General features: G+C 40.0%; 1 protein-coding gene across 3 annotated transcripts in view; it reads right to left on the bottom strand.

The window, feature by feature from the left end:
- Nucleotides 1–332: 332 nt before the first annotated feature.
- LOC121667054 (putative threonine dehydratase) overlaps nt 333–12,242 on the bottom strand; it is a 32,490-nt gene continuing 20,580 nt past the window's right edge. For all 3 annotated transcript variants that reach the window (XM_042033175.1, XM_042033174.1, XM_042033177.1), the window contains 3 exons: nt 11,339–11,506; nt 10,967–11,024; nt 333–3,240 (listed from right to left, as the gene is read on the bottom strand). In XM_042033175.1, the coding sequence (XP_041889109.1) occupies nt 3,142–3,240; nt 10,967–11,024; nt 11,339–11,506 (325 nt within the window). In that variant the 3' untranslated portion in view covers nt 333–3,141. The remainder of the gene's footprint in view (nt 3,241–10,966; nt 11,025–11,338; nt 11,507–12,242) is intronic.

The following is a 12,242-nucleotide window of genomic DNA, read 5'->3' as shown; positions in this document are numbered from 1 at the left end:
ACACCCTGCACCCTGCCCAGGAACACAGCTAGGCACAGCCAAGACCCAGTGCAAGAAACAGCACCTTGTTCTATGCCAGTAAGGAGAGTCCATGCTGGACTTCCACCCTGCTGGGGAGCAGGCCAGGAGTCTCCCCTGCCACTCCACAGGGCCAGAGCAGCCATCCTGCCCAGCTGGGCTCTCCTCCCTGGCAGCTCAGAGCTCCCCCCTTGCAGGAGTGATGTGGATTTTGAGTCAATATCAATGACAGATAGAAGAAAAATATTAACTCTGATTTTTTAAAGTGAGGCTGCTATCAGTATCACACAAGAGAATGACAAAGCTTTCATTGCTGAGGTGGCATAGCATAATTTTAATTATTTTTTAAGTACATACAATGCTTAGATTTATATTTTGCTGATTTAACCATTAGTGAAATTTTTACATAATCATTAAAGTTATTTTTCAAGGTACATAAGAACACTCTATACAAAAATACTTCTTGAAATAAAACCACATTATTAGATCTTTGAAGTGCCATAGATCTTATTATGTTTCATAATTCAAAAAGGAAAAGGTTAGCAGCACAGGTATTTCATTATTCTTTCCAATTGCATACCTTCATTTAAATGTTTCGTTTTGAGGGGTTTTTTTCCCTTGGAAGATCTTCATTTTATCTTTTAAGCCAATGAGACTTGAATAAAGGCAATAGAGAGTGAAAAAAACCTCTGCTATTATTATATTCACATACAGTGCTTATCACTGAAGAGTGATTTACACTTTAAAGTATGTTTATTCTTAAAACAATAAAAATAAAACCAAACTGCAAATATCATGTTTGACATTTTAAGTACCTTCTGGACATCACATTCCTTCCCCCCACCCCAAACACATTTCCAAAATCATATAGTGATTTCAAGTGCATTGATTTTTGGTTACTCTGTGTGCTACATCTTCTCACCCCAGGTTTGTGAAGACTTGCTAAATGCAGTTCCCATTGATTAGGAAATAAGTTGTTAATGCTCTGATCTTCTAAAACAATAAAGTCCAGGATAATACGAAACTAGAAACCAAGTATCCAGACAGCAGAACCTGTTGGCCACTACTGAGAACTTTGGTTGTAAAGTTCCGTTTTCTTCTCATGTAGGTACCTGAGACACCCTCAAAATTTCCTGAGACTTTTGCCAAAAGACATGAGAGGGTAATTAGACCCTTATCTATAGTGGGTTTACATCCCCAAGTCTGCTCTTTGATGATGTGGTTCATTTCTTGTTCCAATGGAAATAGCAAGTATGTAATATAGAGTCTGTCATCCATTTCTATACAGATTTCTTAAACTCTTCTGACAGTGGAGAAAGGAGTTGTGTCTGACAGGCTGTGATTTACAGGACCAAGGCCTATACCCATCATTCTGGATGGCAAGAAGGGAACAAAACAAACCATTGGGGCATCAATAATTTTTAGTTCCATGTGCAAACCAATATGGTCCTTCCAAAACCAGACTAAATCTGTAAACTTCTATTTTTTTGTCCACCATTTGTGAGACTCTCTACTCCTGCTCCTTTGTGAACCACAACAAGACGGAGCAAACAGAGTATTTCCAGAAAAATAATACTGCAGAGACAGCCATAGTGCTGCCCTCCTCATCCCATCTTGCCTGTGTAAGTTAAGCTACAGAGAGAGATGGATCATAGAATCACAGAATGCTTTGGGTTGGGAGGGACCTCAAAGATCATTTAGTTCCAACCTCCCTGCCATGGAGTTCTGTTCACTAGACCAGGTTGCTCAAAGCCCCAACCAACATGGCCTTGAATCCTTGCAGGGATGGGCCATCCGTAACTTTTCTGGGCAACCTGAGTCAGTGCCTCACCATCCTCACAGTAAAGCATTTCTTCCTAATATCTAATCTAAATCTGCTCTCTTTCACTTTAAAGTCATTGCCCCTTGTCCCATGCCCCATCCAGCTTTCCTGTGGGCCCCCTTTAGGTACTGGAAGGTGCTATAAGGTCTTCCCACAGCTTAAGTTAAATTCTGCCCAAATGCAAAGGCACAGCTGTGTTGTGTGCACATTCAGAAGAGGGCCTGAACTGCTCTTACATTTCTTGCCATCCCACTCTGTTATATCACTTAGTTGGTCTCTGCCTGTAGTGATAAAAATGGTATTTAGGCCAATGTGTTCTTTGTTAATTGCATTAGCCATGTGCCTAAGACTTAGGCTTCCTCTTCTCCCAGCACTGCCTTTGGCTATTAACATGGCTATTAACATTTAAATATATGTCACTATTAACAGTGTACTTAATCTGTCAGGTGAGAGGGATACAGTCTGTTTTAGACAGACTAAGATGATCAGTGGAATGCTAACTACAAAATTCACATGGGTACAGAGACCCTTTTTATATAGAAAACCAAGCCAGTTTATACGTTACTTTTTATACTGAGTCTCCAAAAGCAGAGGGAAGAAATACATTTGTGTTCTGTTCATGAGGTCTAATCATACTCAATACTTTTTTTTTCAATTTCTGCAAAATATTTTAGAATTTTATTTTGCAAATAGGATCATTTTCCCTTGGGAAAAAAGTTAATATTATATTGGCTTTTATCTTCCAAGGGTTTTTCTGTCTGTTTAAATCACCTTCTTTTAGCATAAGTGTTCTTCTCAGAACATAAGTGTGTTCAACCCTACACACATGTATACATATATATTCCTGAAGCAGATTTAGCAAACAGAAAACTGCTTCTGGCTTGGAAACAGAAAATTTCTGTACTTGTAGTGTGGCTAAGTCCAGCAGAAGGAGCTGCATTACTTTAACAAGGGGCATTAAAATCAAAAGACCTTTTGGAGGTCCATATTCAGATGTAAAAAGAAATGCCTTCTCCTTGCTTGTTTATGGAATATCATTGGATTCTACAAACTAGCTAAAATCCAGGCAGCCAGCTGATAATGAATCATGGAATTCCAACACCAGCAGAGACTAAGAGTTTCCCTTAGCTAAACTAAAGTTTTGAGTTTAACTTTACTACATTTTGAGCAGGAAATAAATATCCTGAAACTATTTGCTAACTGTCCAGCTTTGAAAGACAATATTTGTTCTGAAAGCCTCAAGATTGGGGCTCTGTAGAATCCTTGCCAGAGGCCCTCATGCCCCCCCCGCGCTGTGCCCGTCACCGCTCAGTCCAGACAGTTCTGGGGTAGCGTTCCAAGAGCACATTCCTCAGCTGGGCTGTGTGGATCTTGTCTCTGGTCTCCACAGTGCAGATGACCTGGAAAAAGAATTAGGACCATTCCTGATGGCATGGCAGCAATCTCAGGCAAATTTCCAACTTAATGCTAAAACACACTCATAAAAAACAGTTCAGTAAAATCAGTTCAACATAAAAACTCTGGACCTCACTTTCACTGTCTATGCAGGTAAGAAAACCGACACTGGAGATATCTGGGGCTCTTCCAGCCTGTCTGCATGACCATAAAACCTTCCAAAAGCCCTACTTCATTGCCTTCAAAGTTTAAATAAGACAGGCTGATCCTCTGCTGGCTCCTGGGCAAGGTACTTGTCTGCTCTTGGCCTCCCTGAAGACATCTGTTGGTAGCTTCTCTCATCCGTTCCCTGGGGTATGTACGTGGCATTGCTGCCACCTCACCCACCTCTGACTCTTACCTCACCACATTTCTGTATTCCTAGCAAGTGTTTGTTCTAATACCTCCATCCTTCAAGCATTTTATATTCTCCTTCTCTTCTCTCTCATGCAGTTATCCCCCAGTTCTTTACCATCTCTGCAATATTCTGGCTGGTTTCACTTCTCACACACCTTCTTGCTTCATTCTGGTTTTTGTTTGCTTATTGCATCACTCCTAGTTTTCTTTTATGGTTGTTCTGCTGCTAAATAAAACTAAACTCAGGCAAAACTAATCTTGATCATTTTTTTTAATTCTTCACTTTCCTCCACAGGTACTGTTGAAATCCTGTCATGTAGCCACTGAAGATAATAACTTCAGTGGCATTTTTCCAATTTTTCTATAATCTCTCCTTTTTGCATACTCACATCTTTGCCCCATCACTTGAAAGCCTGGGCACTAGCAAAGATGAGGCACCAATGTGAAGGTGCAGAAGGAAAATTATACTTCACAATTTTAGACTCCTAACTTCTATCACTGCTGGCCCTGCTGGAATTATCACGGGTGTCAAAAGTCCCACACGGAAAAAAGACCTCACAGAAACATGGAAATCTAGCAAGGAAAGGAGCCAAGATAAGTCACGGTGCAACTACAGAGAATTCATTGTAACAGACAAATCTCCAGAGAGCAGAGAAAGAACGAGCATGGTAACCTGATGGTGGGCTGCTCCAGACATGCCCTGTTGAAATGTTCCTATCAGAGCTGCATCCTTTTTAGAAAGCAACAAGGCAAAAAATACTCAAATATGTTTACAAGGACAATTCTAAATAAGAACCTCAAATTCACATTTTCTGGAACTTCTTAAAAATAACAACAAACCTTTAGCAAAACTGTTGATGAAAATATAAAACACCCCAAGTTATTCTAAATAGCCATAGCTCACTTAATTAGGAAACTGGCTACACCTTTTCAAATATCCGTCATGAAATAAGCCACATTTCTGATCTGGTCTTGTAATTCTTCACCTCTTGTGCTGAACATAGTTCTATTTGATTGGTTCTTTGGAATGCAAATTAGATGCTAATTTCTTTCTTCTTCAAAAAAGTGGGATTTAGTCTCAAGAGAAGGGCAGTCATAGAGGAAAAGTAATAATGCGGAAAGAGGAGAGAACACAATGATTGGGAAAAGTATCTGAGAACACCAGTGTGCCAAACACCCATTTTCCATTCCCTGGTTCATATTAAATCCCTGAAGCTTTGCAATCATATCTTCAAGAGGACACACTCATCTTTCACAGAGTCTGGAATTTTAAAAAAGCAACATTTTCCCCCTTCCACAGCAATCACACCTGTTTTGTCCTGAGTAGATCAATTACTGCTCTTGGAACCAGTCTGGACTTGACAGATTCAGCCCTGAATGTCTGGCAGCAAGCAGTTGCTGTGCCCTGGGAGCAAGCATGGGGAAGCATTTTGATTTATGGTTAATTATCGTCTCTGCCCTTTCCTTTCTGCTCATGATGGAAACCAGGCAGATCTCACTAGACTGGAGCCAGAGAGCTTGTGAACAGGTTAGATAAACACTGTCTTTTTGTTCCGAGCATGCACCACATCCAGCAGCTGATATGGAAGATACCATGCTGTAGTGTATCATAAGAGTAGTAACAGCAAGAGCAGTGGTAACAACTCCAGAAATTCATCTGACTTCTCACAGTTGTCAAAGAGAGGAATAGAGAACTTTTGCTCCCAGCAGGAGTGAAGAGAGAATCACACAACACCTCAGGGCAGCTACAGATCTCAGCAGCAAGGAAGGCAAGATTTTACTTTCTTGCTTAGACTAAGACAATTTACACTGCAGTTTTACTTTCACAAACTGCACTCTCTTGTTTGCTTCACCTGGGAAGCATCATTTACATGAGCGTCCAACAGGGCACCCCTCACATTCAGGGGGAGGTTAATGAGGTTATATTTATGTGGGATGAAGAAGCACCCCAGTACTACTCACTATAGGAGGCTGCATAGCTATCAATGACCTAAGAGTAAGTGGCCCAAAACGGTCTTTTTTAAGAACAAATGGCAGAACCTATTGCCTGATCTTTCTTGTACACCAGACAAGATAACCTATGACAACTAGAGAAAAATTTACTTTAAATTTATTTCATACTGATGAGCCCTCAGAACTATGCATGGGAATTTTGAACCTGCAGAGCCCTTATTGGCTGCCGGGCCGCCTATGCACAGCACACCTTTCTTTTCTGTGTATCAAGAAACCCCACAAACCCACCAACAACAAGAGTGCATTTTATGAGTTTCTCTCCTACATAGCACGTCTTTGCTGGATTAAATAAATAAATAAATAAATGTCTGGTCCAGCAAGACCATTAAAATAACCAGCCAGATGGATCTTTTACTGCATTTAAAGTTCCATTCCCTGTGGCAGGTAATCTAAAGATACGTTCCAGCCAAAGGGTTTAGTCAGCCTGTAAGTTTTTGTCAGAGAAGGCCTACAAGTAATTAAAGACAGAAGAGATTTCACTGAATATGGATGGCTTGTGGGTTTTATTTAATGACTGGAAGTAATTGAGGCAGCAGGACAAAGGCTAAAAAAAAAAATAAAGGAAAAAATTGATTACAAGTTATTACTGTGCAACACCAAAATCCAGATGCATAAATTCAAATACTCATAGAAATTACACTGATTTCAAAGAGAGGAAATTTCATAACTTCCCAAAAGAAAGAAATTTGCAAAGTTCTATGCTGAATAGGGAGGGCACCTCTACTCCCTCTTAAATGCAAGTTCTCATAATGGAGGCACTTTGCCTTTTAGATCATATTTTCCTAGATTTTAAAAATGAATTTGGCATGCCTCTCAGCTCCCTGATGCCTACTATCTGTAGGTTGTGTGTGCAAATAAAAACAGTGGGTGGACGTGCTGAGCCAATGTCAGAGAGCAGAGGAAATGTGAGTAGTCCTGCTGAATCAAGAGAGTTCAGTCTTTTGTGCTTTTCCAGGCTCAATGTAAAGCTAATACTAAGTAACTAGTGCAGTTCTTTACGTCTGGGAATCGTCCATTGAACATTTGTATCCTCCTTCTTTAATTCTAGAAATCATATTCATTATATTTTCTTAAGCTGCTGTTGTAGGATTTGCATAACTTAGTAATCATGATACACCACATTTAGCAACATTATAGGTTTGTTTGCATGAAAGTCACTGGAGTTAGGAGTGAAAACTTTATTTATATATACACTGGTTTCAGTTCTATATTTAGAAAAAGGGGTTTCTTTTTTAAAAATCAACAACTGGGCAATTTTCTGAATTATTCAGTAAACACCCAGCATAAGTTACTTCACATTACAGATTATTTGGTAACAGCAGCTCGGTTGATGGTTTGGGGATCAGCTGTCAGATCATCCCCAAGGTCAGAGCAATGGAATGCTTGAGAAAGAGTGCAGCAGCTGTCAGCTGCTTGTGCAACCTGAGCCCTTATCTTTTGGCAATTGGTGCATTCAGGTCGGCGAGCAGGAGCACGAGCAAGCCATGTTAGGTAAGGCAGGGAACGATCCACCAGGAACGCTTGGGCCCTCCCCAGAGCCAGGCTCCAATTCCCCAGCTGGGGCAGCCTGCTCTGTACCACAGTCTGCTGTGGAACGCCATTGGAGAACATGACCGAATTCTTCTGGAGGGCCTCAGAAGAAACGGAGTGCTGAACTTCCCCCTCCCAGTGTCTCCATTCTGTAGTTGGGAACAGAGCATGGAAGCAGAGCCTTGCCCAGGGTCATGCAGGAAATGCTTTAGGAATGATAGCATCCTTCTGCACACTGTAGCTGTACAACTGCCTGCTCCTCTGTATTTGCTCCACAGGGCAGTAACAGGGAATATGTTGGCAACTGGGGACTCCAATCCAAAAGATTCCTTTCCAGCCTTTACAAAATGCAAGTTGGCCCAAACAAATTTATTTAAATTGACCAGAGCAGACTAAAATAATTTATTGAGTTCTGGCCTGAGGCGAATGAACTGTATGAGAAAAAAGGTATTACACCACACAAAGCCAGGAATTCCAGCACCACTGGGAGAATGTGTAATGTTACTGAAAGGAAAAGGAAATATTTGATTTATGACTTAGCATTTTCTTGCACAGGCAAGAGGGACAAGTAATGTGGTGGATGTTCTTTTTACAGCTGGTCTCTTCCAAGTTCTTCAAAACCACAGCATAGTGAAGGTCCTGAGAGGTATGAAGTGAACAGACCAGATAACCCATAATGTCAGACAGGAGTGAGGTCAGAGGGAGCACTGCCACCACTGCAGTGCAAAAGCCACCCACTGAAAAGCTGCTGGGGCAATTCAGGACCTTGCAGAATCCTCCTGGACCTGCCAGTTTGATTATGCTGTAATTTCAGTGGTGAGAAGACTTTTCTAGAAAATTCATGAGCTGAAAGATATTTTTTTTCAACTACGTTGCACAAGTCCAAAAATTAGACCTCATTAAGCAGGCAAGCTGCTGATCTACTTCATAGCAAAGAACATCCTTACCTTATTGAGTTGTTGATTTTGCTCATTGACTTTCTGAGTCAATAGTAATATGAAATTAAAGGGACTTAAAAGGTTTTAAAGAGGTTTACAGATGGAAGCAATTTAAGTGATAAACTGTCCCAATTGAATCTCGGAATATTACTGATGGAGAACAGATAAGTTCACAGAAGCAAGTTGTAGCTTCCCCCCATGAACTGGGTTGTCCTTTAGATCTCTGTATCCATTTAATTTGTGATATCAGATGATTTTTTTCATTAGCCTTGATATTTTTTTCTGTCTAGATATTCCCAGCCATCTAACCTCCTTCAACAGCTTTAAAATGTGAAGCCTACCAAACCAGTTATTTGTCTGATTTGCTAAGAGTTATCTATTTCAATATAGGGACTTTGGAAGTAGCTTCCTAACCAGTCAGGTAAGAATGAATTAGGGTGTAGTCCTCTGCGTGAAAGAAATCCAGAATGAGTCACAAGGGAAGAGAATCTAAACTGGAGGGATAAGCAGGCAGAATCCTAAAGAAACTCCCATATTGTTCTCCAAGGAACACAAGCAGCTGATCCCTCTGCACAAGGCACTTCTTCATCTAATATAGACACATTCCTTATTTTTTATTGTAAAAAAAAAATCTCTTATTTTTGTCATTAAAATGTCCCAAAAGTTTTTTTTTCCAGAACCGTAATTTGAACATAAGATTCATTTTAGAAAGTCCTTACTATTTTATAAAATCAGACTATCAGAAAGGATCTTCCCACAGGGCATTCCACATGTGAACTAGAAGAACAAACACTAACCCAGAAAGGTATTTCACTAGAATGAAAAAAAACCCCAACCGAAGCAGCTCTATCATCCTGATAAGTGACTAGAAGCCAAGTTTCTCTTCTTTGGAAATAAAAGACTAAATCTAAAAGGATGATTAAATACTGAGGCAATAATCTTGACAGGACAGATTTAGTGTTTCAAATAAGCCTCTATGCTCGCTGGTCTGTTCTGCCAAACACCCAGTCTATATCCACAGTCAAAAGCACACATTAAAGTCAGAATGAAATGGGTATAGCCGCAACACCTTTCTTGTTATTGCCACCAGTACAACACAAGGTGGTAATTTTGGTTCTTGATCCAGGTTTAAATTCATGCTTAATTTTAAGTGCTGTGATTTACATAGCAAATGCTTAAGGTATTTTGATGACACAGGTCTTTGGCTCTTAGAAACAACAAAAACAAAACATCCCTCACATGTATTAGCTTTACTACGAAAATATGTACTTTTTCCTGTATCTGGATAGAGCAAATTAATTTTGATGCTTACATATAAACTCTATATTTTTCCCTTTTTGATTACATGTGTTTTAATTTTCAAAGAAAGCTTCACAATTCACTAGGTGTCACCAGACAGAGCTGCCTGCAGATGTCTCTACGTCTGGGTCACTACTTTGTACTTCACATCTAATTATCCAATAGCCTCTCCCAGACTGATTAAAAGCCATCATGCAAATCCAATATCCAATTAAATTATTCAGGGATGCAAATTCCTCCCCTCAACCTTTTTGTAGTGCAACACTGTCAGATTCTTCAAGTGGACAGTCAGTGAAAATACATTGTGTTTAAAGTGCAGAGAATAGCACATGGCACTGTTTTCACTCAGGGCCTGTATTTACTAAAAACTAAAAAAAAAAAAAACCCAAAAAAACAACAACAAAAAAAGCCAAAACAAAACAAACAAAAAAACCACCTAAGACTGTAGATTTTGTTTAATTTGCTTAATAGCATTAATAAAAACTACAAGCCTCACTCCATATAAATAGTGTTGAAAACTTTATATGAGTTACAGGGTTTGTTGAATCTAGCCTTCAGTGAAAAGGGTTTCCAGAGCTAAGTTAGTCACTCAGTGGGATTTATCCACCTCGTGCAGCGGGTGTCACGCTATCTCCAAGTCACCCAAAACAGTGAGCTGGCCTATCATTATGGCACACTGCAGAACAATGTGGGGTAAGTCCTTGATGCTTGACAGAACTGATGATATCATGTACTATAGTGATCTTTACCTCTTCTTTATATCTGCAAGTGAAAATATTGAGCGGGCTTTTGCATCCAGGTGGGAAATTAAATGTAAAGGCCAAAACCAAAGAACTTGCTTACCCAGTAACATTTCTGCACCCCAGTTACAAGCCTGTTCAGCAAAGATCTCTAATTTGACTTGCACCTGAGGTTTCACAAACTAAGCCAGGTTGGACCTGGACAGTGATAGCATGAAATCGGTAGGACCACACCTTTGCCAAAGCAGTTGAAATAAGAGATACGCCATGAGACAAATGGTCCTTTTAAGAGACACCAATAGCTGGTAACACCTCTTCACTGTTACAGCATCCAGTACTCAACAAAGGAATAATGATTTGCCTTTGTGCTCTGGTGGATAAGAAAAAAAACTGAGGCCCTAGTTAAAAGCTAGCATTCCTTGAGAGTAAGGGTGTTCTCTACATTACTTTAAGGCAAATGTCAGACAATTACAGCCAGCCTACACAGCTGGCTCTTCAAGTTCTGGACGGATGCTGCAGCTTGCTCACCTCCTCCAGCACCCTGCCACACATATCAGGAGGGTTCAGAACAGCAATAGTGCAATACAACACCTGGAGTATTTCACCAGGATGTTGCAACAGCAGGTAAAACTGGTCCTGTGTTATTTATATGCCTGCTAAGTGCTTGGCAAGAAGCTGTACAACACAGAGGAAACAATCTCTGACACTGCACACTGTTGGACTTCTTCAACAATGGCATAAAGAGACACAGGAAAACAGAATAAACCAGGAGAGGCCAGTACTATTAGAGAAATTGAAATGGCATCTCATCTTACCTCAACAGTGAAGAGCTCAGATGTCACAAATGTGCGTTCTTGTTTGATATCCAAAACTCTAGATCAAATAAGGGACAAATTAGAGATCACAACAATCCCCTGTCACTGCAAAACAGTTTCCACAAGTGTTTGGAGAGTAAATATCTTTCCTTCTTTCTGAATTACACACAATTCTATGCTACAAAAGGTGTTTTCAGATTAGAACAAAAATGAAGGAAATAAAAACTTTTTTCGCTATATAACAAGAAAAAACTTTTGATTAATTAGCTACTCAAAGACTTGGCTTCAGAGACATTCGGAAACATTTGCCAATCTTTAAATAATCTTTCTGCTACTCTGTGATTATATTTTCCAACTATTAATCTGATTTACCTTGCTTCTTCCCGAGCCAAAATTTCCAGTAGCTTTGACATGTCTCCTGGGCAGTCGGAAATCACAAGGGAAAATCTGCACACTCTGTTATCAAGGGTCAGGGCATGAGCTATGCACTGTTGCAGCAAATGTAATTCCAGATTTCCACTGCATATAACAACTGCCACTCTGAAAACAGACAGAAAAATAGCAGTTTTGACTTGCACTTGCCCATGTAAAGGGACCATAAATCATAAACACTGCATCCAAATCAGCCTAAGGTCTGCTAGAACCTCCCCTCACTAAGTATTACATGTCAGAGGGCTCCTGGCTCTCAGTAGCCGTTTTGAGCGGGTAGGCAAGGCCTAGAAGCTGGCTGCATTTGTTGGCCTGAAGTGTTGTTTTCATTTTGAATTTCCTGGACATTTGAGTTTTGTTAGAGATAGTTAGCTGGAGAATTGAAGGTCTAGGTTTCAAGTTTTAAAAATTTGACATAATTCTCCCCTGGAAGTTCTAAGTTTCAGGCTCTTATTGATCAGACATCAATATGTATGTTCAAGGCTTTCTGTAACCATTGATTAAATTCATCACAGCCCTAAAAAATGAGCGCAGAAATTTTTGAAGGGCAAGTGAAGAGCCATATGATTAGTCTATGAAAATCTCTCTCTGCAGAGCCAAATCTAACCTGAGACCAAACCCTTGCATTTTCCCTTTTATTTTATACTGAAAATTGCTGCTGTTCTGTGTGTACTCTGTCAGCCTCTTCTGAAGAATTGCCTCAGCAGTATTTTAGTGTACAATGCTATGCACTGGAAATTTTATTTTGTCTCGAGGGCATGTAAGTTTAAATACATTCTGGACTATGATCTGAGCCAAGGCTCAATCCACTTAAGTGCTGAGTCCTCAAGCTGAGAGGCAAGGCAGC

The sequence above is a fragment of the Corvus kubaryi genome, unplaced genomic scaffold (assembly GCF_017639235.1).
Source record: "Corvus kubaryi isolate FWS band 111438036 unplaced genomic scaffold, C.kubaryi_AGA036_p1.0 37357, whole genome shotgun sequence".
Classification (NCBI taxonomy): Eukaryota; Metazoa; Chordata; class Aves; order Passeriformes; family Corvidae; genus Corvus; species Corvus kubaryi.
Note: the sequence above shows the minus strand (reverse complement) of the source record. Positions and strands in the feature narration are given on the sequence as shown.